The sequence below is a fragment of the Hyperolius riggenbachi genome, chromosome 2, assembly GCF_040937935.1.
Source record: "Hyperolius riggenbachi isolate aHypRig1 chromosome 2, aHypRig1.pri, whole genome shotgun sequence".
In the NCBI taxonomy this organism is placed as follows: domain Eukaryota; kingdom Metazoa; phylum Chordata; class Amphibia; order Anura; family Hyperoliidae; genus Hyperolius; species Hyperolius riggenbachi.
The window spans coordinates 398,383,723-398,410,254 of record NC_090647.1 but is presented as its reverse complement, the minus strand read 5'-3'; the positions used below and the strand labels follow the sequence as shown (position 1 = coordinate 398,410,254).

General features: G+C 43.5%; 1 protein-coding gene across 4 annotated transcripts in view; it reads left to right on the top strand.

Moving 5' to 3' along the window:
- The window catches only part of C2H1orf116 (chromosome 2 C1orf116 homolog), a 281,079-nt gene extending 254,968 nt beyond the window's left edge, over positions 1–26,111 (top strand). For all 4 annotated transcript variants that reach the window (XM_068269783.1, XM_068269782.1, XM_068269785.1 and 1 more), the window contains one exon: positions 22,910–26,111. In XM_068269783.1, the coding sequence (XP_068125884.1) occupies positions 22,910–24,723 (1,814 nt within the window). In that variant the 3' untranslated portion in view covers positions 24,724–26,111. The remainder of the gene's footprint in view (positions 1–22,909) is intronic.
- Positions 26,112–26,532: the final 421 nt, after the last annotated feature.

The window sequence follows — 26,532 nt, the reverse complement described above, 5'->3', positions numbered from 1 at the left end:
GAATTTCAGCAGTGTTTGGGGCGGCTGAAGGGCAGGAACGTGCGTGCAGTGCAGACAGGAGAGTCGGGAGTAAAGAACATCAAAGTGCCCAGCCGCCAGCTGAAGCCTACACTGCACCTCCTGCAGCCAGACTAGATCTGTCCTCCACCGCCCTGCATTGTTTGCAAATAAGCAGCGGGCTGCCTGAGTCGGGTGGCACATGACTCACTTGTTTGGCGGTGGGGGATGAAAGATCCCTGGGGGGCACTGGGAATAGGGAGCGATCGTGGTGGAGCCTCTGCACTTTCCCCAGCTCCAGCCTATTTCTGCAGGACAGGGTGTGAGAGTCCAGCAAACTGTGCGAGCCGGGAGGTAATGATTTCTAGCCTACATTTCCGCAGAGGCCGGGGAGGCTTCTCTATTGTTTGCAGGGGCTTCTTTTTTCATATTTACCTCTCCGGGCACGCTCTACTTCCTTCCTCCTCCAACAGGTCTGCTCGTCTCTCCGCCCCTCCCCCTTGGCATTGTAGTAGTGTGGAGCTGTATAGAGCCGAGCAGATCTGCTGGAGGAGGAATGAAATAGTGCCTGCATGGAGAGGTAAACATGAAAGAGTCAGCACAGCAAGCATTGCACAGGGGTGAGGGAGAATAGAGGCTGGCCTGGGATGCAAATGGAGACCAGAGTGTGAGCAACTTTGCATTTATCACCACAAGCATTTTTACACTGTGGAATCATGCTGCAGCCTCTCCTCCTCCTGTTGTGCAGCACAGACTTTGCAGGCAGCGTCAGGAATGTCAGGCTGCTGCTCAGCTCTACAGATCCTATGCCTGCTTGTCCTGCATTGCTGCTGTCTTAAACTTCCTTCCTCACACTGGTCAAGGCAATGTTTGGGGGGAGAAGTGGAAACACTGGGGCTGCAGGCAGTGTGTGTGCGTGTGCATGTGCGTGTGTGTACGTACTGAGTGTGTGATTTTGGTGGGGGACTGTAAAGGCAGAATGGTTTTGGTCTATCATCTACAGCTGGCATATACTTGTACTAACAGCTGACATAATAGTTGTATTATTACATTGCCCACTCTCTCCTCTGCCTCTAGGCTAGCTTTCCCACCATTCCTCTCATCTTTATGCCCACTTGTCCTGTCTCATACTGCCTACCAACCCTTGCTATGTTGCTTTCTCTACCCATTCTCCGTTTCATGCTCTGTTGGCACTATCTGTAAATGTCTTCCAATGTATTTAATTAATAACTCTAACATCTTCTGCAGCACTTTACAGAGTATGTAGTCATGTCACTGACTGTCCTCAGAGGAGCTCACACTCTGATCCTACCATAGTCATATTCTAATGTTCTACCATATTATTGTTATGTATTTATATAGTACTGACATCTTCTGCAGCACTTTACAGAGCACATAGTCATGTCACTGACTGTCCTCAGAGGAGCTCACAATCTAATCCTACCATAGTCATATTCTAATGTCCTACCATATTATTATTATGTATTTATATAGCACTGACATCTCCTGCAGCACATTACAAAGTACATAGTCATGTCACTGACTGTCCTCAGAGGAGCTAACACTCTAATCCTACCATAGTCATAGTCTAATGTCCTACCATATTATTATGTATTTATATAGCACTGACATCTCTTGCAGCACATTACAGAGTACATAGTCATGTCACCGACTGTCCTCAGAGGAGCTCACACTCTAATCCTACCATAGTCATAGTCTAATGTCCTTCCATATTATTATTATGTATTTATATAGCACTGACATCTCCTGCAGCACATTACAGAGTACATAGTCATGTCACTGACTGTCCTCAGAGGGGCTCACACTCTAATCCTACCATAGTCATAGTCTAATGTCCTGCCATATTATTATTATTATTATTATTATGTTTTTATATAGCACTGGCCTCTTCTGCAGGGGGGAGGAGGGGGGGTGCCTGGTTATAGCTGGCCTAGGGTGTTGAAAAGTAGAAATCCGGCCCTGCGCATTGGTGAGCATTTTCTCGGGGGTCGGTTTTCCCCGCGAGATGCTCACTGATCATGGCCTGCAATTCATGTCACACCTAATGGAGTGCCTCTGTAAGAAAATGATGGGGGGAACACATCATGGCCAGCATTTACCACCCACAGACAAATGGGCTATGTGAGCGGTTCAATGGTACTTTGAAACAGATGCTAAAGGTGTTTGTTGATTTGTAAGGGAGAGACTGGGGGCACTACCTGCTCCACATACTGTTTGCTTATTGTGAGGTGCCCCCGGATTCAACCAGGTTCTCTCCTTTTAAGCTCTTGTACGGGAGAAGGGTACATGGACCCCTCGATCTCCTTTCGAGAGGTCTGGAGGGGCAGGATATCGGTCCCAGGGTCTCCATAGTAGAAATAGAATATGTTCTAAAGTTCGGGGAAAAGATGGACACTCTGGTGGGTTTGGTGCGAGAGAACCTTACTCAAGCCCAGAAGCAGTGGTATGACCATGGGGCTAGGGATAGAGTTTACGAGGTAGGTCAAAAGGTGTGGGTCCAAAACCTGATGTGACAGAATAAGCTGCAGGCCACCTGGGAAGGGCCCTATACCATACATAGGAAAATTTGTGATGTGTCATATGTGGTAGCCCTGGATAACCGAGGTAACCATCTGAAAACATACCATATAAATATGTTGAAGGGACATCATAATAGAACCGCTTGTGCTCTCCCTGTCTGTAGTTTACTACCGGAAGCAGAAGCCCTGGTTGATATCCTGGCCGCCACCCAGGTAACCGACTCTGTTACCGAGGTGCAGCTCAACCCGGAGTTGACAGCAGAGTAGCTGGGCTGTCTGATGTGCTGACCTCCTACCGTGGTATCTTTACAGCCCGCCCTGGGCTGACAAGCTTGGTTGTACACCATGTGGGTACAGATAGCCACAAGCCGGTTAGACAGTCAGCATATAGAGCCTCCCTTGAGGTTCAGGCCAACATCAGCAAGGTGATTGTGGAAATGCAGTAACTAAGAGTGATCCAATGGTTTCACAGTTCATGGGCATCACCTGTAGTGCTAGTGCTAGTACCCAACTGGGACCAGACCACCCAGTTCTGTGTAGATTATCGGAAACTAAATGTGATAGCTGCTTCAGATGCTTACCCAATACCGAGGGTGGACGAATCGTAGATTTGAGTCGAGGATACTGTCAGGTCCCTCTAACGGCTGAGGCACGGGAGAGATCTTCCTTTATCACTACCTCTGATCTGTTTGAGTTCAGTGTGATGCCTTTTCGGATGATAAACATGCCAGCCACCTTCTAAAGGGCTGTAAATGGTCTCCTGGAAGGATTGGAACACTGCACTGTCGCCTACCTAGATAACATTGCCGTGTTTAGTGCCAACTGAGAAGACCACTTAGCACAGCTGTCACAGGTCCTGGGACGAATCACTGCAGCTGGACTAACAGTCAAGCCAAACAAGTGTCAGATAGGTATGAAACAGGCACAGTACCTGGGACATGTGGTGGGGGGGAGAGGTTCGCCCAGATACTGGGAAAGCAGATGCCATTGTGTCCTGACCCCCCCCCCCCCCCAAACAAAGAAGCAGATCCAGGCCTTCTTAGGAATTTCTGGGTACTACAGAAAGTTTGTCCCCAACTACAGTGCCCTGGCCAAGCCGTTGACAGACCTCATAAATAGAAGCTGCCCAGGCAGATCCTCTGGACGCCAGAATGTGAACAGTGGTTACCCGTAGTGCTCACCGGGCAGCAGCAGACAAAATGTCCACTGAAGGGGCTGATATCGCTGGGTCAGAACCTTACAGTTCCTTTGTTCTCCAGCAATATAACTTCACCACTCAACATAGGAAGGAGAGCAATCATGGGAATGCTGATGGACTGTCCCGCCAAGCAGAGCCGTCAGGGTAGACACTGGCAGGATGATCTGTGGAGGTGTAAGGCTGTATACTGTAGGATATAACAGCCATTTAGTGTAACTAGTATATTGTGGGAGCCTACTTTTCCTGTTTGATTGTCATTTTGTGTAGTCCTGGGTAGTGTGGTTCATTTGAAGAGAGTGCAGACTCTCCATCTCCAATACAAAGGGGCAAGCGTTTGCATTGCCTCTAAAGTCTACACATAATGACATGTTAATATTGCACCAAGCCAGCAACTAACATTCAGTAGCACACTTGTCTGAAAGAACCTGGCCGTAGGCATTGTTAAGCTAAGGTCAATGCAAAAACCCTGTTGTCACATGTAAATACCTTGACTGTTTTTGGTGTCTCCGAGGCTACAGAGCAAGGATGCAGGAAGGAAACTGTAATATTCTCATGTGAAAGCAAGCTTGGATGTACCAGAGATCCTGGCACCAGTCTTTATAGAAAAGTAGCAAATACATTTTGGTTTAGAAGTGGGTAGCCAAAGGCTACATGTCCCCCTATAAAAAAAACAGCTCTCAGAGCCAGTAAAGGTGGCCATACACTTATAGTTTTGCAGCAGATTCGACCATCAGATAGATTTCTGTCAGATGCCTGTCAAGTTGAATCTGACAGGAATCTATCTGATGTGTGCCACACACTAGGAACAGATTTCCAATAGATTTCAGAATTAAATCTATTGGAAATCTATCTAAATGCATTATTGGACCATTAGATCCAATGCAACTCTATGGGCCATCAATCTGCTATCAGCAGTAGATCGACCTAGATCTTGCATCCTGTCAGATAGATCAAATCCATCGAAGCAAATTTTTTTAAGCAAATTGACTTGTTTGTACCTTTGTACTTTTTTACTTTGTTTTTGTAAATATCTTTGTATATATTTCTTTCTGCACTGTTCCACTTTTTTGGAATATTAAATCTCTATTTAATAAGCTAGTCTTCTGGGTACTAGGCAGAGCTTCACATCTACTAGAGAGAGACTGCAGTGTAATTGTGTTACAAGTTCAGTGTCTGATTGTATGCTCGGATTGTACATCGCTACCATGTGAGATTGCGTGTGTGCCGTTCTCATACGTTGGCCTAAAGTGAGCAGCCAACACAACGTGCGTAAACAATAGTTGAAGTGTCTAGCAGTAGCGTCGTGGAAGGCTGCTGGTGGTGGCAGAGTGGTGTTGAGGGGCGACAGCCTTGTTTTAGCGTGAATAAGGCTGCTCCCCCTCTCAATCTGGTCAAAGCCCCCATCAGGAACTGTCTCTGCAGGCTTGCCGTGGGGCCGGTTCCTGACAATGATTAACAGGAAAGAAACAATGTCCATCTGCAAAAAAGATAACTGTTAGAAAGTGCTCCCCAACATATAAAAAAGAAATCCATTGGTCCCAACATTATATGCAATTAAAAAACAGGGGGAAAGCCTGTAAAACACTTTTAGAAAAAGAATAAAAATTCTTTACTAAAACAAAACTGGGCAAACGAAGAAGAGGGTTAAGAAGCTCCTCTCTCAATCGGCAATAGCAACAGTACATATCCCGAAGCAAAGGTAGAACCAGTTAACCGACCAAACACTGCTGGAGTGTTTAAGAAATATCCTAATGGTAAAGTGCTCCTCACTGAGATCTGGTCTGTGTGGAGCCAGCAGTATGCCAGGGGAGAGCTGTCCAGTCAAGCACTGGAGGAAGGAGCCTCTGGATCTTAGTAGGAGAGGTGTGATGAGGGCTGCCACTCTGCGGAGAGCCTCCAAAGCCCAAAGCTTTTATCAGCCTAGGCATATCCTGAGGAGAAAATGCCAAGACCTGAAATCAATTATGTGAAATAAGGATCTTGAATGGATATCCCCACCTATATTTTATATTGCTAGCCAGCAGATTCGAGATTAACGGTTTCATCTCCCTGTGTTTTGCTAACGTCACAGTTGATTTCAGGCTTTAGCCAGCAAAGATTCCTTAGTGGAATAGTAATGACACCCTGTTCCTAGGGGGATCGTCATCCCTAGGTTTCGGCCTGAGAGCACAATGTACTCTATCTAGTCTGTATTCTTCATCTGGAAGGCCTGGTAAGAAATAGCGCAGCAGTGCCTCCATGAAGTCAGAGATGTCATTTACCATCTCAGGGATGGAGCGAATCCTAAGATCATTCCTCCTATTCCTGTTGTCAAAGTCCTCCTGGTTGTCTGGTGGTGTCACACCAATGATGCCCATACATGGTACAATTTTTTTCATCAAATCTTACCATTTCTATGTAATATAAGGGAACTGCCTAAATTATCCTTTCAGTTTATTCACTTAATTTACCCTTATACTACATAGAAATGGTAAGATTGGAAGAAAAAAATTGTACCATGTATGGGCACCATAAGGAATGAGCTTGATCCTTACAGGTGATACTTAATATAATTGTAGCCTCATCAGTCCTTAAAGTGAACCTTAACTGAATAAAATAAATACTAACTTACCTAGGGCTTCTACCAGCCCCCTGCAGCTGCCCTGTGCCCGCACCGGCACAAAGTGATCCTTCAGTCCCTCACAGCGACCCTCTGTCACTTGGGTAAGCAGCCCTGGTCTGGGTGCCTTCTAATCCGCTCTGGACATGTGTAGTACAAAAAGACTCTACTGCGCATGCGCAAAACTTTCGCGGTTACAGGAGTGTGATCAAGGACGCACGGCAGTGGCCATTGGCAGTCGGCCAGCTGGAAGAGGGTCGCTGCTGGGAACTGGATGGACACTTAGTGACAGCGCGGGCACAGGGTGGCTGCAGGGGGCTGGTAGAAGCCCCAGGTAAGTTAAAATCTTTTTTCCCCCTACAGTTAAGGTTCCCTTTAACACTCACTAATCTCTCCACTTTTTTAGCTGAAAAACTACAATACTCCCCCACCTCCCCTTACTGAACTGTGTCCCCTGGTGAGGCAATCCTATTATGCTTCCCTTTACTCTTTCAACTGGTCCCCCTCCCCATCTGACACCTACAGCCTGGCTTCCAGCAGTGTTTCCATAGCGGGACACCTCAGCACTGACCAGCTGTCACCTGACCTGATCAAAGCAGCAATGACATCTGCTAAGGTCAGGTGACAGCTGGACATAGCTGAGGTGTCACCCTATGGAAACACTGAGAAGCATCACAGGATTGCCTGAGCAGGGGACACTGTTCAGTAAGAGGGGAGAGGGGGGAGCATTGTCTAGGAAAAGGAGGGGGGAGAAACAATTAGGAGACTCAATCATCCTCTGCATAATAATCAGTCACTTACTTGTCCCTGCAGAGCTCATCTGTGTGGCTGTGCAATGTAAATGGAGCATGGTCCGCAGAGTCATCTTCAGCCCAATCTACACGATACGATTCTATTTACGATCCGATTAAATCCGACATGTCCGATTGGGATTCGATTTGATTCAATTAGATTTGCCATTGCAAAACAATGGCAAATCGAGTTGAATCGAATCCCGATCGGACATGTCGGATTTAATCGGATCATAAATAGAATCGTAATCGAATCGTAAATAGAATCTTATCGTGTAGATAGGGCTTTCAAAAGACTCTGGCACAGACCACACCAATAGACACTCGGGAAGGGGGAGCAGAGCTGTAGCCCACACGCTGTGCAGAGCAGCTAACCTCCTGAGGTCACTTGTCACAGCGTTTCCTGCCGCCCCTCCTCGCCTGTTACTGTACTGACTCTCCAGCCCTACACATGTGAAAAGGGAGTTATATTCAGCCTAGCTCCGCTCTCCTACCCCCCCCCCCCCCCCTTCCAAAGTATTTGTGGTAGCTTCCCTTTAATAGTTCCGGCAGCCAGAGTATGAAAATAAATAGGGCCGGGACAGTGAGTGCGCGCCGCCCACCCCAATGCCTACGCTGTAGCAGCCTGCACGAAACTGAGGTGCAAAGCTGCATCCTGACTCCCTGTGTGCATCAGCAGCTGGGAACACTCTGTGCGGCTGTGAGTTACGGGGGACACCACCTGGCATTGCGCTGCGGCGGGATGGGGTGGGTCGGGTTAGTAATCTCTCTCTTTGCTGCTTAAAAAAAAAAAATCCAGCCCTGTTTGCTTCTATCTTTATCAAGGTATGGCCTTTAGCTCATAATATGGCCCTGGGTTGTTCCCATTCTTCCTCATTTAGCATGAATTGCCTAACACTGGAAGGTGTGCAGGAATGATTAAATAAGATTAAGATAGACAAGGCACCTGGCCCAGATGGCATTCACCTCCGGGTACTAAAGGAGTTGAGTTCAGTAATCGATAAGCCACTTTATCTTATATCTGTGATTCTCTTTCAAGTGGGTCAGTTCCTTATGACTGGCGTACAGTTGATGTTTTCCCCTTCAAGAAGGGGAAAAAAATCAGAGCCAGAAAACTATAGACCAGTAAGCTTAACATCAGTTGTGTGAAAATAGTTTGAGGGTATCCTACAGGCTACTATAAAAATAATGTAGGACAGAATAATCTTATTTCAGTTCGACACCATGGTTTTACTAAAGACAGGTCCTGTCTCACCAACATGCTCAGCTTTTATGAAGTGGCAAATGAAAATTTAGATCTTGTGAAAGCTATAGATGTGGTGTACTTTGCAAAGGCTTTTGACACTGTTCCCCACAATAGCCTGGTACAAAAGCTGAGGATACAGGGACTAGGAGGAAATGTGTGTATGTGGATAGAGAACTGGTTATTCCTTTTCAAATAATACCAGTTGCCTGACTCTCCTGTTGATCCTGTGTCTCTAATACTTTTATCCACAGCCCTTCAAGAGACACTGAAGCAAAACAAAAATTATGATATAATGAATTGGTTGTGTAGTACGGATAATTACTATAACATTTGTACCAAAAAAAATATTCTCATATTCTTATTTTCAGTTTTATAGCTTTTTTTTATAACATTGCATCATTCTCTAATATTTGCAATTTACACAATACTTAGCATTCTAAATGTTTTTACAGAACAGGCAGTGAACTTTTGACCTATCCTGAAGTGTTCTCTGCAAAAGAAAAAAACAATACAGTTGAGATAAAAACCATCAGCAGTCAGAGCTCTCTACAACTTTGAAAGTGTAGAGCTCAATGGCTATTTGCATAGATAACAACTGGGGTTTCTTAACTCTTCCTGTACTGGAAACAAATATTAGACTTATGTCTCTGCTCCTAATGCTTTATTTCTTAGCTGTACTACACAACCAATTCATTATATCATAATTTTTTTTCACGTCAGTGTCTCTTTCAACAAACATGCAGATCAGGTGCTCTGCCTCTGACAGAAGTCAGATTGGATTAGCTGCATGCTTGTTTCAGGTGTGTGATTCAAATACTAATGCAGCCAAAGAGATCAGCAGGACTGCCAAGCAACTGGTATTGTTTAAAAGGAAGCATCCATATCCCTCTCAGTTAAGGTTCCTTTTAAGGGATAACAGGCAAAGAGTGGTGGTAAATGGAACATACTCAAAATGGGAAACTGTTAGCAGCGGGATACTACGGGGGTCAGTACTTGGTCCTATTCATTTCAATGTATTTATTAATGATCTAGTAAATGGAATACAGAGTAATGTAGCCATCTTTGCAGATGATACAAAATTATGCTGAATTAAGCTACACTAAGACTGATTAGTGACATATTACAACAGAACCTTGACAACATGGCCATATGGGCAGGCACATGGGAGATGAAATTTTGTTGATAAATGTAAAGTCATGCAACTTGGACATACCAATGGTAGATCATCATGTAAAATAAATGGCATACAGCTGGGAACATCAGACTTGGAGAAGGACTTAGGAATACTGGTTGAAAACAAGTTAGGTAATCGTATACAATGCCAAGCAGTGGTAGCTAAAGCAAATAAAATTCTGGGATGCATAAAAAGGGAAATAATATCTCAAGATTCTAGTATACTAATCCCTCTGTATAAATCACTTGTGAGGCGCATCTGGAGTATGAAATACCGTTTTGGGCACCTTACTATAGAAAGGACATTGACCTTCTGGAATGGGTACAAAGATGGGCAACTAAATTAATCAGAGGGATGGAAGATCTCAATTACTAAGAAAGGTTGGACAAACTGGGCTTATTTAGCTTGGAAAAAAGGCAACCGAGAGGTGACCTGATTAACATGTATAAGTACATCAAAAGGCAATACAAAAACTTGGCAGATGAGCATTTTGTCCCTAGGTTTGTATGACGGACAAGGGTACATGATTTGCATGAAAAAGTTTTTGCCATCTACTGTATTTAGAAAGGGGTCCTTCTCAGTGAGATTGGTTAAAATCTGGAATATCTTACCTCAGGAAGTACAGTAGTTATGGCAAACTCTATATCTGCATTTAAAGAGGGCTTGGATGCTTTCATTGCATTGAAGGCCACCCATGGATATAATTTTTAGCATTTTAATGAGTGTACTGGGCAGGATATATAAGGGGAGTGGTACCTGTACTTTACTTTGTTGTAGAGAAGAGTATAGCCCTGGAGGAAGAGTTTGTTTTCTTTTTGTCTGCTGTTGCTTTCTTGAGGGTAAGGTTCATGCCTCATCGGTCCTGGGTGCATCCCATGAATGTGAGTCCACATTGCAAGGGACAATTTTATTATATTGACTAAGATTTAATTGCTAAATCTGGAAAACCATTTGATTACAGTAGAATGAATATAGGCAGCTAACTGTAACTGTTTTTTGGGGGGTTATCTTAATATCATGTGTAAGTTAGATCTTGGTTCTTCAAAGCCATTGTATCTTGAAATGTAAAATGTAAAGGACCCCAATGTCCTTAGCAACAGCTATAGGCTACCAATTTGCGCCCACTATACCCTAAGTTATAAATATATTTAACTCACATTTTTCACCTCTTTCAACAACGCATCAAACATTAATTGCATTTGTAAACTGTGATGATCCGCTCCGCTGGCTGCACAGGCAGACAGCTGTTTGTCCATTCCTCTAGTCTGTGGGCTGCAGGTCTCTGGAACAGAGACCTGTCTTTCCATTGCAAGTTTCTGGTCTGTTCTCTTGCTGGGGAATTTGCATACATTCGTTATGCAAATCCCCTACCTGCCTTCTTTGATGACTGGCACTATAAGAGCTTTATGTTTCCCAGAAGGCTTTGCTGGTCATTTCCCTTCCATGGTCTGTTCCTGATGGACACTGCTGGAGTGTCAGCCATTGCTATCTAGTATAGTTAATTCCTGGGGGTTGCTTTAGGCTCCCCTTCTAGCCCAGTCAGGTTGTATTATGTGTATTGCCTGTTCTGTCTTGTCTTGCCTGTAGCCATTGTCCTGTCCCTATGGTGGTCGACAGGAAATGGTTCTGATCTCTGTTCTTGGAGTATAGCTGGTGCAGCGGTTGCTACCAGCTATCTCTTCTGTTCTGTCTCCTGGGATCGCGCTAGCTACTTTTTGCTAGCGCTGGGGATCCTTCTGTTCTGTCTCCTGGGATCGCGCTAGCCACTTTTCGCTAGCGCTGGGGATCCTTCTGTTCTGTCTTCTGGGATCGCGCTAGCTACTTTTCGCTAGCGCTGGGGATCCTTCTGTTCTGCTACTCTGTACCTGGATCGCGCTAGCCACTTTTCGCAGTGCTGTGGATCCTATCTCTCGCTTGTCCCTGCTTTCGTGTGTCTGTCTTGTCTGCTACGCTTGCTGGAGGCTCGGTGAGGTAACCGTTAAGCAAGCGCTCGTGTCCTCTGTTTCATGTTTGTCTGTCGATGGTTAGTTAGGCGTGCTTGTCTCTATTGTGCTTATCACGTGGAGACCGCGCATAACCGCGTGCACTGTTGCGAATGAGTGCGGTGTTCACGGTTAGCTAGCGTTTGTTATTTTCCGTATCTCCTTATTGTATTATTTGCTGTGCCTTTGCTACCCTCGTATTCTATTCTGATCTGCCTTGTGTCACGTCTGGCGATCGCACCTCTCGCGATCGCGTTCCTATTTCATATCTGCTGTTGTGTGTGCGCGGTCGCGGGGTGGCGACTGGATTGGCGCACACACATACAACCTGTCCCTTTGCTCAATCTCATTCGCAATCGCCTCTCTTGCGATTGCGTTCTGCGCTTCGTACAATTCCTGTCTGGCACTTGTGGAGGTACAGAGGATTGGTTCCTCTGCACTCCTCAGCGCCATCTGCCGACAGGAATTTCCCTCTACAGGTGCGTAGCACCTTTTGCTGGGTGCCTGCAAATATACGCTTGTGGAGGATTTCCGCCGTGTCAGCGCACGCGTTGTACGCTGATCACGGAGAAAGTTCCACAATCGTTACATTGGGCAAGTCTCCCTAACACTGCTACTGCCTACTGAGTGCGCTCTAGTGGCTGCCTCGCAAGCGCTTTGAGTCCGACAGGAGAAAGGCGCTATACAAAAAAAGGAATTATTAAAAAAGGAATTATAAACCTTATGATTGAACAAAGGCAAAGAGTCATTTTGTGGTTTAATTTTTTATATATATTTTAAAACTTTGGTTAAAACAAAAGTCAACAGTACACACAATAAAATGTGTAGCTTGCACGTCACACTTAAATGTTTCTAATGTTAAAAAAATGTCACAACAGTTTACATAATGTCCTGTAGACATTTTGGCCTAGACTTTTATAGACAACTACAGTCTTCCAGCTGTCTATATGTCCTACACAACGACTTTTAATTATATCAATGTAATTTTTATGCAAAAAGATGATCACTGTGTGCTAAAATATTTCAATTAGCAATAATCTGCTTAAAAAAATAAACTGTAAACTTTAAAAGTAGACCTTAATGACCAGTTTGTGTATGTAAGGAGGCCACATTACATCTCAGTCATAAACATGATGGAGACATGCTGTTTGTCTCACTGCCAGGTACATTTTCCTGTGGTCTGTTAAGTCCACTAGGTCTATGAAGACTGGTGTGTCAGGACAGGGGTCTTGGGGACTTGATGGTCTTTGAGACATAGGTGGTGGTATGGGTAGATAGTAGGGGTGTGCAGCCCTCTGAGAATAATTTGAAAAAGTACGAAAAGAATAGTTGTGATGCTCATATATAGGTTGCCCATAATAAGGTGGGTTTACTGAGTGTCGGTATGGAGCAGGAAGTTGACCCATATGAGTCTGTCCATAATAGGATTGGTCTTGGGGTTCTTTAGATTATGGGTTGACACATTTGTTTATAATCTCAATGATACTACGTTTGGCACACAATATTTTCTCACGTGGGATTTGTTCGAAAAAGGAAGCTAAAGAAGAAAATGGATAGTCGGTTCATTCATTTTGTCCCTCTCTTCATCACTTTTTTCCATATGGATGACTGCCTTCTCTATGGATGTTAGCATTTTATAATCAAATTCTGACCTTGACATTCCTCTACATACTCTTCTTATATTAAAGGCTTGTCTGTACCGATATTACACATTACGTGAATATGGGGGGCTGAAATGAGTGGATTGACTCTGTGGAGAGTGCAGAGAGATGTTCTACTCACCTGCTTGCACAGATGTAGCACTAGTATCCACTGGTGAAGGGTCAGTAATGTCCACATCTGCACTTGTTCTTTCTGTGCGTTCTTCAGCAGGTAGATTGTCTTCTGTGCTGTAAATAAAGGATAATAATAAACCTCACCTTATTCTGAACAAGTCTCATGGCTTTATCAGTCATAAGTGTTAATACTTACGGCTCAGTATGTGACTTGAGAAAGTACAGAAATGCTGAAAATCTGTATGGTCTACGGTGTTTGGCCCCTGAACCACTTTTTTGCTCAACGTTTTGCCTCTCCAAATCCCTTTTGAAGTTATCACAAACAGATTTCCATCTGGTTCTCAACTGTTCAACTGCAAAGACAAAAACATAAATGTTGTTTTTTTTACACTTGCACATTCATTGCAACAGTACATACAGTACGTATGCAGCACTACATTTCTAATATAGGTTGTGGAAGTCCACTATCCAGAACATAGTTTTGGATACCTGCAGAAATATCTGTCTGGAACTGAAACTGACCCAACTTCACATCCCTGGACCAGGCCCTTGGTCTAACACCTAGTCACCTGCCTATCCTTGCACCTTTATTGGTGCTGAGGCCTTTGCCCTTTTATAGAATGTCACAAGGCCTTTTTACCAAAGAGCCATGGTAGCACAAAAAATAAAAAAAATAAATAAGAAAAGGTCAGAAAGTGGTGGAATGCACCTTTGGCATCCTAGCTAACAAGTGGCCCTTTTACCACACTGCCATGCAAATGATACAAACAAATGCAGTGACTGCTGTGAGAACTACCTGCCTCCTATATAACTATGTGTTAATTATGGAAGGAAACATAGTTGAAGAGGATGTCATCCATCCCACATTTAAAAGCTACGGTGGTGTTACATTAAGAGGAACCCACAGTGCACTGATTATTACATAGCATATGGCTCAAGATTTCATTACTAGAAAGGGTGGCTTTTTTATTGTTATTGTATGAATTTACAATTGACAACAATTTGTAAGAAATAAATATATGCTTCTAAACACATTGTTTTTTTGGCCTATTATTCATAAAAAAAGTACTCCATACTATGCACTAGACACTAGCAATAGCAGAAATCGAGTGTCAGGGATTGCCAATGGTCATACACATATCAGAAATCGAGGTACCAGGGATCAGACAAAATCAGAGTCATTATCAGGCTGAGGTCAGAACCGAGTATCAGATGACTGCAGTACAGGGAGGATCAAACAGAGTTGTTAAGCAAGCCTAGGTCTATACCGAGTAGCAGATGACTGTAGTACAGAGGGATGAGACATCCATGGCTACAATTACTAGGTAATGCCCAATGATGTTGATCCAGGGATTTTATCTGATTGCCATCTGGAGTCGGGAAGGAATTTTTTCCCTTTTGAGGCTAATTGGACCATGCCTTGTAAGGGCTTTTCGCCTTCCTCTGGATCAACAGGGATATGTGAGGGAGAAGGCTGGTGTTGTACTTTGTTCTCTGGTTGAACTCGATGGACGTATGTCTTTTTTCAACCCAAATAACTATGTAACTATGTAATCAAAGTGAAGGGCACGCCGGGTCATACACAAAATAACAATCAGGATAATATACAAAATACATTATACATATATATAACTGGTCTAACTAGAGTACATATATATATAGGCAGTGTCTGCATATATATATAGCTCTGAAAACTAGCTGACTAGGCACAATAGCAAGACAAGGTCCAGCGCTCAGCAAACTGATAGCTATCACGGACACCGGACAACTGACAAGACAAGACTTAATTACTGAATTGAGACAGCAACTCCCGCCCCCTGAAACTTCCAGCAAATCAGTAGTGCTCCTGCGGGAGCCAGTGTCAGCTGACTCTACATCAGCTGACATCTCACACTTGTCTCCTCAGCCTATAAAGGCTGCTGTGAATCGTGCACGCCCACCTGGGGACACGGCCGGGATCATCGCGCCGATTCACGTCTGCAGAGGAGCCGGGGATGCCAATAGAGGAGGAACACGCGAGTGGCATCCGCCGCTGCCCGGATACGTCGGCGGAGCTGCCGGCATCAAGGTTGGCCAATTTTGTAACACATACATTTGTGGCTGGTTGCTAAAAATGACATTATAAAAAGCATTGATGGTAAAAACGCACAGCATCAGAAGCTACCCATGTCTGTGTGTGTATGACACCTACTTTAGAATATTACATATTACAAGCCAAACAGTATTGCCTTCTTCAGTGCACACCATAGCATTACATAGATAAAAAACAGAAAAAAACACTGATGCAAGCAAATATCAGATTAATCCCAACAGAACAGTCAACTTAATTTTTTTGGTTTTATTAGATAATTCGTCCCATAGGTCCTCACAAAAGTATGCAGCTATGTCAGCCCACACCATATTCATCTTGCAAGTGTCCTTATACTCAGGATGCTTCTTGTCATACAATTCCAGGTGGTCCTGGATCTTTGTGATTAGCTCCTCTGTGTTAAACCAGCTCCTGCTACTCATTATCGGTTTTATTGCAACATTAGCTCTCTGCAGGGGCGTAGCAATAGGGGTTGCAGCGGTAGCGACCGCATCGGGGCCCTTGGGCCAGAGGGGACCCGAAGGGCCCTCCCTCAACTGCAGTATTAGCTTTCTATTGGTCCTGTGCTCATAATAATCATTTCTATAGATATATTAAATAGTGGTAATCAATAACACACTGTTCCCCATCCTTTTCTTGCACCTCAGACACTGTGGTTGCCATTGGCAGGTTTTGGTGTGCCGTATCCATTGTTATGTATAGAGTGCTTGGGGGGCCCCATGTAAAACTTGCATCGGGGCCCACAGCTCCTTAGCTACGCCACTGGCTCTCTGTGCAAACAGAAAGTGCAGGCTGACCAGGAAAGACTTCCCATTTCAATATCCATGGAAGAAAAAGCAATTATGCAATCGCGGCATAAAGCGATTTTGTTAGCATTTTGCACTTTTCCTATACCCTCCATTGCCCTAAATTTCCCTAAAAATGATACAGGCAACACGTTGCTGAGCGGAAAGCAGACAAAACGCGCTGATATGAACTATCCCATAAGGATTCAATGCACAAGCGATTTTAGGGCGATTTTTTAAAATCGACGGCGCTAAAAAAAACCCGCAAAACGCTCTACATGTGAACAAGCTCTTAAGATCCTCCTCTTCTTGGATATATCATGACAACAATATCTGACATCCAGTCAAAGTGATGAACCAGAAGGTATATATTATCCTTTCCAAATATCAGAATCAGAATCATTTATTTCGCCAAGCATGACAGGATCACGCCTGGAATTGGGTTTGGCACATACAGAGCTCAACATCTACAAGGACATGAAAAATAGTGCACTAAACAAGAGACATACATGAGAACGCATTTAACAAGATACAACAGATAGCATTTAGCAAGATACAACAGAAAGTGGAGGCAGGCTATGAGGGCTCGGCCCATAAGTCCCAAGCATGTCTGCAAACCTAAGAAGGATGGGGTGGTGGTGAGACGTGGGTGGAGTTCAGGAGATTGACTGCTGAAGGGAAAAAAGCATTCCTATGCCTCGTGGTCCTGGTGCGGACGACCTGGAATCTTCGCCCTGAACGCAGGCGACTGAAGTAGCAGTGGCCCATGATTCTCTCTGCTGATCTAATGACCCTCTGGAGTTTTTGTCTGTCGCTGACGGAGGAACCAGCGTGCCAGACCAGGATGGAAGAGCAGAGTATAGATTCTGTGGTGGCAGAGTAGAATCTTGTGAGGACCTGATGGAACATGCCAAACTTTTTCAGCTGACGGAGGAAGAAGAGTCTTTTCTGGGCCTTTGCCACGGTGGAGCTGGTGTTAGCCTTCCATCTCAGGTCGTTTGAGATGGTGGTGCCCAGGAGGCGGACGCAGGGAACTATCGCCACTTCAGTTCCGTCAAGGTGGATTGGTGGTGGAGAGGGGGCATGCTTCCTGAAGTCGATAATCATCTCCACAGTTTTTGCTGCGTTAAGGACCAACCTGTTCTCTTTGCACCAGTGACAGATACTGTCTACCTGCTGATGAAAGGCACTCTCGTCGTTCTTGGTGATAAGGCCAACAACAATGGTGTCATCTGCGAATTTGATAACCTTGACAGAGTCCGCTGTGGATCTGCAGTTGTTGGTGTAGAGGGTGAACAGCATTGGAGACAGGACGCAGCCTTGTGGAGCCCCCATGTTCGTGGTTCGTGGTTGGGAGGAAATGTCGCCAAGCTTGACAGATTGTGACCTGTGGGATAGGAAGTCCGTGATCCAAAGGCGAAGGCTGGAATGGACACCAAGTGTAGCTAGACCCTCCTGAAGTCTGCGTGGACAGATGTTAAATGCCGAACTAAAGTCCAGGAGGAGGACTCTGGCATATGAGTCTGGCCTGTCCAGGTGGTTGCTGATGAGCTCCAGGCAGATATTGATGGCGTCATCGGTGGACCTTTTTTCCCTGTATGCAAATTGGAATGGGTCTAGGAGGGGCGTAGTGTAGGACTTCAGAAAGGACAGGACAACTCTTTTGAGGGTCTTCATGATAATGGATGTTAGTGCTACAGGCCTGAAGTTATTGAGGTCAGTGACGCCCTGCTTTTTGGGGACTGGAATGATGGTGGACCTCTTAAAGCAGACAGGAACCTTGCCCATCTGAAGTGACTTGTTGAATATGGTGGTGAGAATAGGGGCAAGTTGCCTAGAACAGGACTTCAGGCAGGCAGGGGACACTCCGTCCGGGCCAGAGGCTTTCCTGGAGTTCATAGTTGACAGGTGATGTGTGACGTCGGATTCTCTCACAGCCATGGGGGGAGAACTTAGACTCGAGGTGAGGTCAGCATGCGCCAGAGGTGAAGTGGGCGGTGGCAGGTCCCCCGCAGGCGAATCCTGGCACTCGAACCTGCAGTAGAATTTACTGAGTTCTTCAGCAAGTTTGATGCTAGGTGGAGTGTGTCGGGGGGGGGGGGGGGGCTTGTAATTGGTAGCAGCTTTAAAGGGATACTGTAAGGGGGTCGGGGGAAAATGAGTTGAAGTTACCCAGGGCTTCTAATGGTCCCCCGCAGGCATCCTGTGCCCGTGCAGCCACTCACCAAAGCTCCGGCCCCGCCTCCTGTTCACTTCTGGAATTTCAGACTTTAAAGTCTGAAAACCACTGCGCCTGCGTTGCCGTGTCCTCGCTTCCCCTGATGTCACCAGGAGCGCTTGGCGCAGACACAGACCATACTGGGCCTGCGCAGTACGCTCCTGGTGCCATCAGCGGAAGTGAGGACACAGCAACGCAGGCGCAGTGGTTTTCAGACTTTAAAGTCTGAAATTCCAGAAGTGACCCGGAGGCGGGGCCGGAGCATCGGGGAGTGGCTGCGCGGGCACAGGATGTCTGTTGGAAACCATTAGAAGCCCCGGGTAACTTCAACTCATTTTCCCCTGACCCCCTTACAGTATCCCTTTAAGGTCTTTCCATACGGCTCTTGAGTCTTTTGAACAGAGGTTTTGTTCCATCCTCTCAGAGATCTCACGTTTGGCAACCCTCAATTCACGATTAAGGTCGTTCCTCGCCCTCCTGTATTCCTCAAGGTTGCCTGATTTGTGTGCAGCTTCCTTGCACTTCCTAAGTTGCCGTAGTTTGTTGGAGAACCACGGCTTGTTGTTCAGAAAGACTTTATAGGTTTTGGTTGGTACACAGGAGTCCTCACAAAAGCTGATGTACGATGTAACGTTCTCCACCCACTCATCCAGGTTGGGTGCCTCCAGAGTCTGCCAGTCCGTACAGTCAAAACAGGCTTGAAGTTGGAGCTTGGCCTCACTAGACCAGACCTTGGAGGACCTGAGGGCCGGTTTTGCTGACTCCAGATGCCTCTTGTAGGTGGGGATGAGATGGATGAGGCAGTGGTCAGAAGAGCCCAACGCAGCCCCCGGAACAGCTTTGAATGCATCTTTCAGTACAGTATAGCAGTGGTCGAGTGTGGCCGAGTCTCTAGTGGGGTAGGCAACATGCTGCTGAAAGCGCGGTAGCTCGTGGCGGAGGCTCTATTGAAGTCGCCCACAACTATGAACAGAGAGTCCGGGAGGGACGTCTCCCACTGGGAAATGGAGTCGCTCAGGACAAGCAGGGCAGAATTGACATTGGCATTCGGTGGGATGTACACTCCCCACCAGGACGAAGGAGGAGAACTCCCTTGGTGAGTAAACTGGCCTGCAGTTAACAAGAAGGAGCTCAAGGTCCGGAGAGCATTTCCTGGCTAGTACTGAGATGTTGGGACACCATGCGGAGCTGATGTAGAAACAGATGCTGCCGCCTCTCTTTTTCTCAGACAAAGCAGTCTCGGTCAGCTCGGATGAGGCTGAAGCCAGGGAGTTGTAGGGCCTCATCAGGGATATCCTCGTGGAGCCAAGTCTCTGTGAAGCAGAATATTGGGGTGTTAGCGCTGTACTCACTCCTGTCACAGAGGAGGAACAGTTCGTCCAGCTTGTTGGGCAGGGAGCATATGTTTCCTAGGAGGATTGAGGGGGGAAATATAGTAGCATATCCACTTTTTGGTCCTCATTTGTTCTCTTTGTACTGGCTAAATCAAGAGGAAAAGGTACATATCACAATAACTACTCTATAATGTTGAGTAGCAATACAACACGTTACCCTAGCAACATATTATTTAGATAATATAGGTTGCACTAATTAGGCAAAGGGCAATATGCTGTCATGGTAAAATTTCTGTGCACTGCCTCTGCAAGGCAATCTTACCGTAGACTAATTAAACAGGGTCCTAGCAACATATTGAACAGCACATTCACATTTTTTTTCTTTTACAAAAGCTTATTTGTTCTTCAAAAAATTTCCATTACTACTGTAAAACTATAAAATTGCCATAAATTGATCAGTGCTTCATAAATCTTTTAAATGTAATGTACTTAATAATCTTAATAATCTTTTATTCTGACTTGCAGCCAGATAACAATTTCCAAAAATAAAGGAACACTTAGATTGCACACCTTGGCAGCATTTGCAACAGTACTTTATAGTACTAGTTACATAGTAGTTAACACCACTCTTACTACATGAGTAATTAGCTGCACAAAGCAGGGATAACATTCTGTTTAGTAGCTAAATCAGCAACATATTGAACAGCACATTCACATTTTTTTTCTTTTACAAAAGCTTATTTGTTCTTCAAAAAATTTCCATTACTACTGTAAAACTATAAAATTGCCATAAATTGATCAGTGCTTCATAAATCTTTTAAATGTAATGTACTTAATAATCTTAATAATCTTTTATTCTGACTTGCAGCCAGATAACAATTTCCAAAAATAAAGGAACACTTAGATTGCACACCTTGGCAGCATTTGCAACAGTACTTTATAGTACTAGTTACATAGTAGTTAACACCACTCTTACTACATGAGTAATTAGCTGCACAAAGCAGGGATAACATTCTGTTTAGTAGCTAAATCAGCTGAGAGATTTCCATTTTTTTTACTTTTTTTTTCCTCTTTACAAACGCTTATTTGTCCTTTAAAAAAATCCACTGTAATGATCTCATGCAATGCAGCAAGTGCAGAGCATAATAATCGCATGGAGTGTGGTTGTCGCTGATATGGAAATACTGAGAAGAACAGACCAGGATGATGTGTAAGGTTTATTTGTGAGAATACAATATATATACACAAGTGGACAATGCAATATTGGCAACTGAAAAACACAGGTGAACTGTACAAGAATGTGTATGCAAAAGGGTATTCAGGAACTAATAATCCCAGACCAAACGTATATACAAGTGCTCCCTGCATATACTGGAATATGCAGAACAACCAGTGTATATACAATATTTGTGTGCACACAATCCCTGAACCCACTTAGCAAGTATGTATAAGACCTCAATACAATTATATACAAATAAGCAAGAATGTACAAAACCTATTTACAAATATACACATGCAGCATATAACCAGGCAATATAAACAGACAAGCAGCAGGCAGCACGAAACTTCAGACAGGCAGGGGTCAATATTAGAGAACAGATTATTATTATTATTGATTTATAAAGTGCCAACATATTCCGTGGCGCTGTACAAAGTAAGAAACAAACATGGGGTACATAATACAGACAATGGTGTACACTAATATACAAGATACATAATTAGTGACAAAATACAAAAAATTATACAGCATACAGAATACAAAATACAGAAGTGGTAATGACAGTAATAAAAGTAACATGATGAATAAAATGTATAATGATTTCCAAGACACAAAAGGGGGAGAGAGCCCTGCCCTTGCGAGCTTACCATCTAAAAGGAATGGGGGGGGGGAAACAAGAGGAGGGGTAGTATACGATAAAATATATAAAGTCAGTGTGTTTTAGGATACCTAGTAGGAGTGCAATTTGGTCTTAGGACAAAGGGAAGTGGCTTAAGGTAGCGCATATGCTTATCGGAACAAATTCGTTTTTAGAGAGCGTTTAAAAGTAACAAAGGTTGGCGAGTGACGGATGTGTTGTGGGAGGGGATTCCAGAGAAGGGGTGAAGCGCGTGCAAAATCTTGTAAGCGTGAATGTGAGGAGGTGATTCTAGAGGAGGACAACAGAAGATCGTGTGCAGATCTGAGATTGCGATTGGGTTTGTATCTGGAAATTAGTGAGGATATGTACCGGGGACAGAGATTGTGGAGAGCTTTGTAGGTTAGGGTTAGGAGTTTGAACTGGATCCTCTGGTTAATTGGCAGCCAGTGAAGAGCTTGACAGAGAGGGACAGCAGAGGAAGATCGAGAAGAAAGATGAATGTACAAATGCAGTACAAATAATTGCAAGGCAAAGGATTGTCAAAGGATAAGCAAAGGTCATACACGGTAAAGCAGGCAAGATCTAGATACAAGATAAGTAACAAGGATTCACAGGGAACAGGATAGGCTAGCACAGCAGCAACGATGAACTAGCAAAGTCTGATTCCCAGATGCTGGCTTATATCCTGTACAAAGGAGTCAGGTGATGCAGATTTCCTCTCATTAACAATCTGCCAGTAAAACAGTTCCTGAGGATGTTTGCCCCCTGCTGGTGAACAGGAGGAAGCATAATGAAAAGCCAGAGTTTCTTGAAGGAAATGCGAGAACCTCTGCTGGTGACTAAAGGAAGTTCATGTAATAAGTTCATAGCAGTATAGCAGTATCTCCAGCAGACATGTATCGTGACATCCACTCTTACCATAACATTGTCATAAATAGATCAGTGATTTATAAGTCTTTCTTTAAATTAAATGTAATAAATAATCTTTCTATTCCGGCTTGCAACCAGATAAAAAAAAAATTGCAAAAATAAAGGAAAGCTTAGATTGCACATCTTAGCAGTAGGGATTGCCAGTAAATTCCAATCTCACTACTTGAGTAATTTGCTTAGCTGCACAGAGTAGGAATAACTCTAACTCATTTCAAAATTTCAAACAATGAAAACAAGCTGACATAAGGTTTCCATTTCCTTTTGTGAACAATCCAGTCAAACTAGATTGCCGAACAATATTTGCAATATTTTGCTTCCATTAAAATGAAGTGTGAATATGCATATGTATACATTTACAAAACTATTTAAAAAATTGTTTTGCTTTATTGCAGGTAGTGAGATGGCATTAAGAAAAACAGCTGCTATTTCTAAATCAGAGGAATGTATCAATGTGGATACTGAATTAAACACAGTTCCACAGAGATACCTCAGTTTCCCAAGAGTTGTTCAGTTTTCCAGAGAAGAAATAAAAATACAGCCAAATAATTCCGGAGTTTTAAATACAAAAGAGGACCACCTGAAACCATTGCATGAAAAGTCCATTAGAATTCCTACAAGCAACCTGAAACAGGAAGAGGAATCCAAGTTCCTGTTTCTGGCACCTCCAGAATGTTTTACAGACCCTGAAGTGATAAGGAAAAGACATTCTGTTACTGATACACTTTTGAAAACTACAGTAATTTTTGAGCATGATGACAAACCAGATGCAATGAGGCTGCATAGTTCAAAAGTACCACCACCCATAATGCCAAGAGAATCATCACTAAAAACGAATCTTCCAGGCTCAAGTGAAACCCTTAATCAGGTTGTAAAAAAAACAATAGAGTTACAGTTAAAACAGGCGCCACCCACAGCACCAAAGCCACGGATTTTGCCAGCTCATATAATAATTAAAACAGGTAAAAGTGATCTCACAAATCCAGACCCAATGATGAGGCCAAGAACCCTTTCAACACATGAAAAAATCTCAAATATTAATAACGAATCAGTGGTTACAAAGGTTACTCAGGCTATAGAACAGGAAAGAGCCAGACATGAGGCACTACAAAAACTAGGCTTGGAAGAATCCAGTTCACAGAAAAAAGGTTCCATCAAACTCACCTATAGAGATCTCCCTCTTGCAAGTGGAGGAACTGACCAAGGGAAAAAAGATGCTAAAAAGATGAATATAAATAAAAATTATCAACACAAATTAGATTCAACATCAACTTTAATTGCACAGTCTTCAGATTTAACTAAGCAGCTGGATGATCACATGAAAAATGAATTGAATAGCAATAACATGATTCATGCAGGCGCAGAATCAGGTTCATTAGAGAAAACTGATGAGCCTTTAAGTGCTGCTTTCCTAATGATTCAGAAAGAGAACAATACTATAAGTAGTAGTTCAATAACTGATACAAAAAGTGGCATGCTTGAAAAGAACACACCCAGCACAAAGACAAACACACCATTCATTCCAGAAAAATCTTTTTCTCTATCTTTAAATGACAATTTTTCTAAAAATGTAAAATCCGGGCCTGACAAAGCATCTGAAAATGTACCAAAAGTTGAACAAATTCAGAAAGGCGAACTACGAGACAACAAAGCAGGTTCCTTAGAGAGCGTTAACACTATTAGCAAGAGTCCAGGAAATTCCTTTACATTTATTACTCAACACAGTCCTAAAGCTGTTCAAAAAGAAGGAAAATATATGCCAGCTACTGATAAAAGCAAAAGACATAGTGCTTACTATGAAGACCCTAGTGAGTCATACTTACGCCTCCCTCAGAGCTCAGTGCCTGGTGTGAGACAAATAAATATCAAATCCAATACTTTGGAACGAACTGGCATGGGTCTCAGTAGCTCTCTTTCTAATATTGAGAAAGATACTCAAAAGGGGAGCAGTTCAATCTTCAGAAAGCCATTATTGACTGGAAATTTCTTGAGGAACAACAGGCCAAGACCAGCTTCCCTTGGAACAGGAAAAGAATTTGCTAGTCTTGAGTCTTCCTTATCAGATTTAGAGAATCCAAAGAAGAATTCCTTTTTTTCAAGGCTATCTCATCCATCTGCTCCTGTTACAAGTGTTAAAATTACTCCAAAGGGATCTACCGATGAACACAGGCGAGAGGCTTTGAAAAAACTTGGTATTCTTAAGGAATAAACAATGTATCATCCAAATCAAATCCTTTAAAACCATATATTTTTAAATGGAAGTCTGTAATAACAGTTTTATTAAAATAACTGCACCCCTTATTTTTATGAAAACAATTTGAATTTACATTTTATTCATTTCTAGTCACAATGTAATATTTTGTGTACACTATCTCAGTTTAGACACAGAATAATGTAATATTAAATATCCTTTGAAAATGGAATTATAGCTGTGGATGTCCTTCAATGCAAGTAAAGCATCCAAGCCTAATTTAAATGAAGATACAGACTTTACCTTAACTACTTCCTGTGGGAAAACAGTGCACATTTAATGAACTCCTTCCCAGGGGCGTAACAATAGACCCTGCAAGGGATGCCTCCACAGGGGAGCCCAGAAGCTACAGGGGGACCGTGGGGGGGGAAAGTTTGAGAGACTGACAGCTAAGGACATGGAGAAAAAAAACATATTCTGCTCTCGCACCATTGTTATATTAATTGCATGTATACAGCACACAAATAAGGAATCACACACACTTTGGAATTAGTACACTGTCCCTGCTCCCTAGGGTTCGTAAAAAACATCTGTCTCTCACTGCTGCAAAGTTCTGATGACTAGATGTTCAACCTTGCAAACAAAGGAGTCACATTTTGAAAAAAAGTTGTAGACTTTCCCTTTTCAGCAAAAGGATTCCTAGATTCTTATCACAGGGGCTAATGACTTTATGGCCTCTGAATACTTTTACAACGCAATGGAGTGGAGATTGATGTCATACTGTTGCTGCTTCATTGAGAACTTGTTGTCTCATACTGAGTCCAAGATCCCGTAATAACAGTATCAATCAGTGACATTCTGAATGTTTTGCCAAAGTTACATTGAATACTATATCTTATGTTCAGCATGTCATTGTTGTTCCTCCATATAGCATGTGCTCTCATGTGGAAAAATAATACGGCTGTGTGTTTGTATGTACTGGGAGCAGAGCTGCAAAGAGGGACTTGCCGGCTGCAAGGGGCTGGAGGAAACCCTGAATAAGTAGATCTGGGGGTAGCATAGATTGCCTGACGTTTCCTTTAAGTCTAAGTGTTTTTATCTGCATGGGGAAAACACATTGGTCCTCACTTTTCCTGTGCAGAAAGCGAGGGGGGTGGGGGGCCCCATCCAAAGTTTCACAGGGGGGCCCAGTGATGTCTAGTTACGCCCCTGCTCCTTCCCAAAAGTGATGGAAAAACTTTCTTTTTTATTTCCATATGAAAATCATGTTCCCTTATCCTTTGCACAAGCTTAGGAACAAATGCTTATCTGTGAAGCTTTCGTATTTCTCTCTGATATATTTATATGTCAGGTTACCTCGTAGGTGTCTTTTTATCAAGCTAAATAAACTCAGTTTGCTCAACCTTTCTTGGTAAGTAAGATCCACCATTCCTCTGATCAATTTAGTTGACTGTCTGTGTCCCTGTAATTAAGTGTGTTACGAACCTAGGATGCAGATAACACCTGTAGCACAGATACTTGTAGCACATATACAGAAGACAAATAAAAATTGTGTGTGTGGGGGTGAAAACCTTTTCACTGCTTCACATTAATTCTCATTGCTTCAGATTTCCAAGCTTAATAAACTCAGTTTGTTCAACTTTTTATGGAAAGTAAAGGCCTGTACATACGCCTGACTAAGTCAGCCGATAACGACCATCTCAGCCGATAGTCAGGCATGTGTACAGCGGCTGATGACACCAACCCCCTGCATAACAACAGAACGTGCTGTCAGCTACACAGCTGATAGGCGTCTGTATAGGCCTGCCAACAATGTCACCCTAGGGA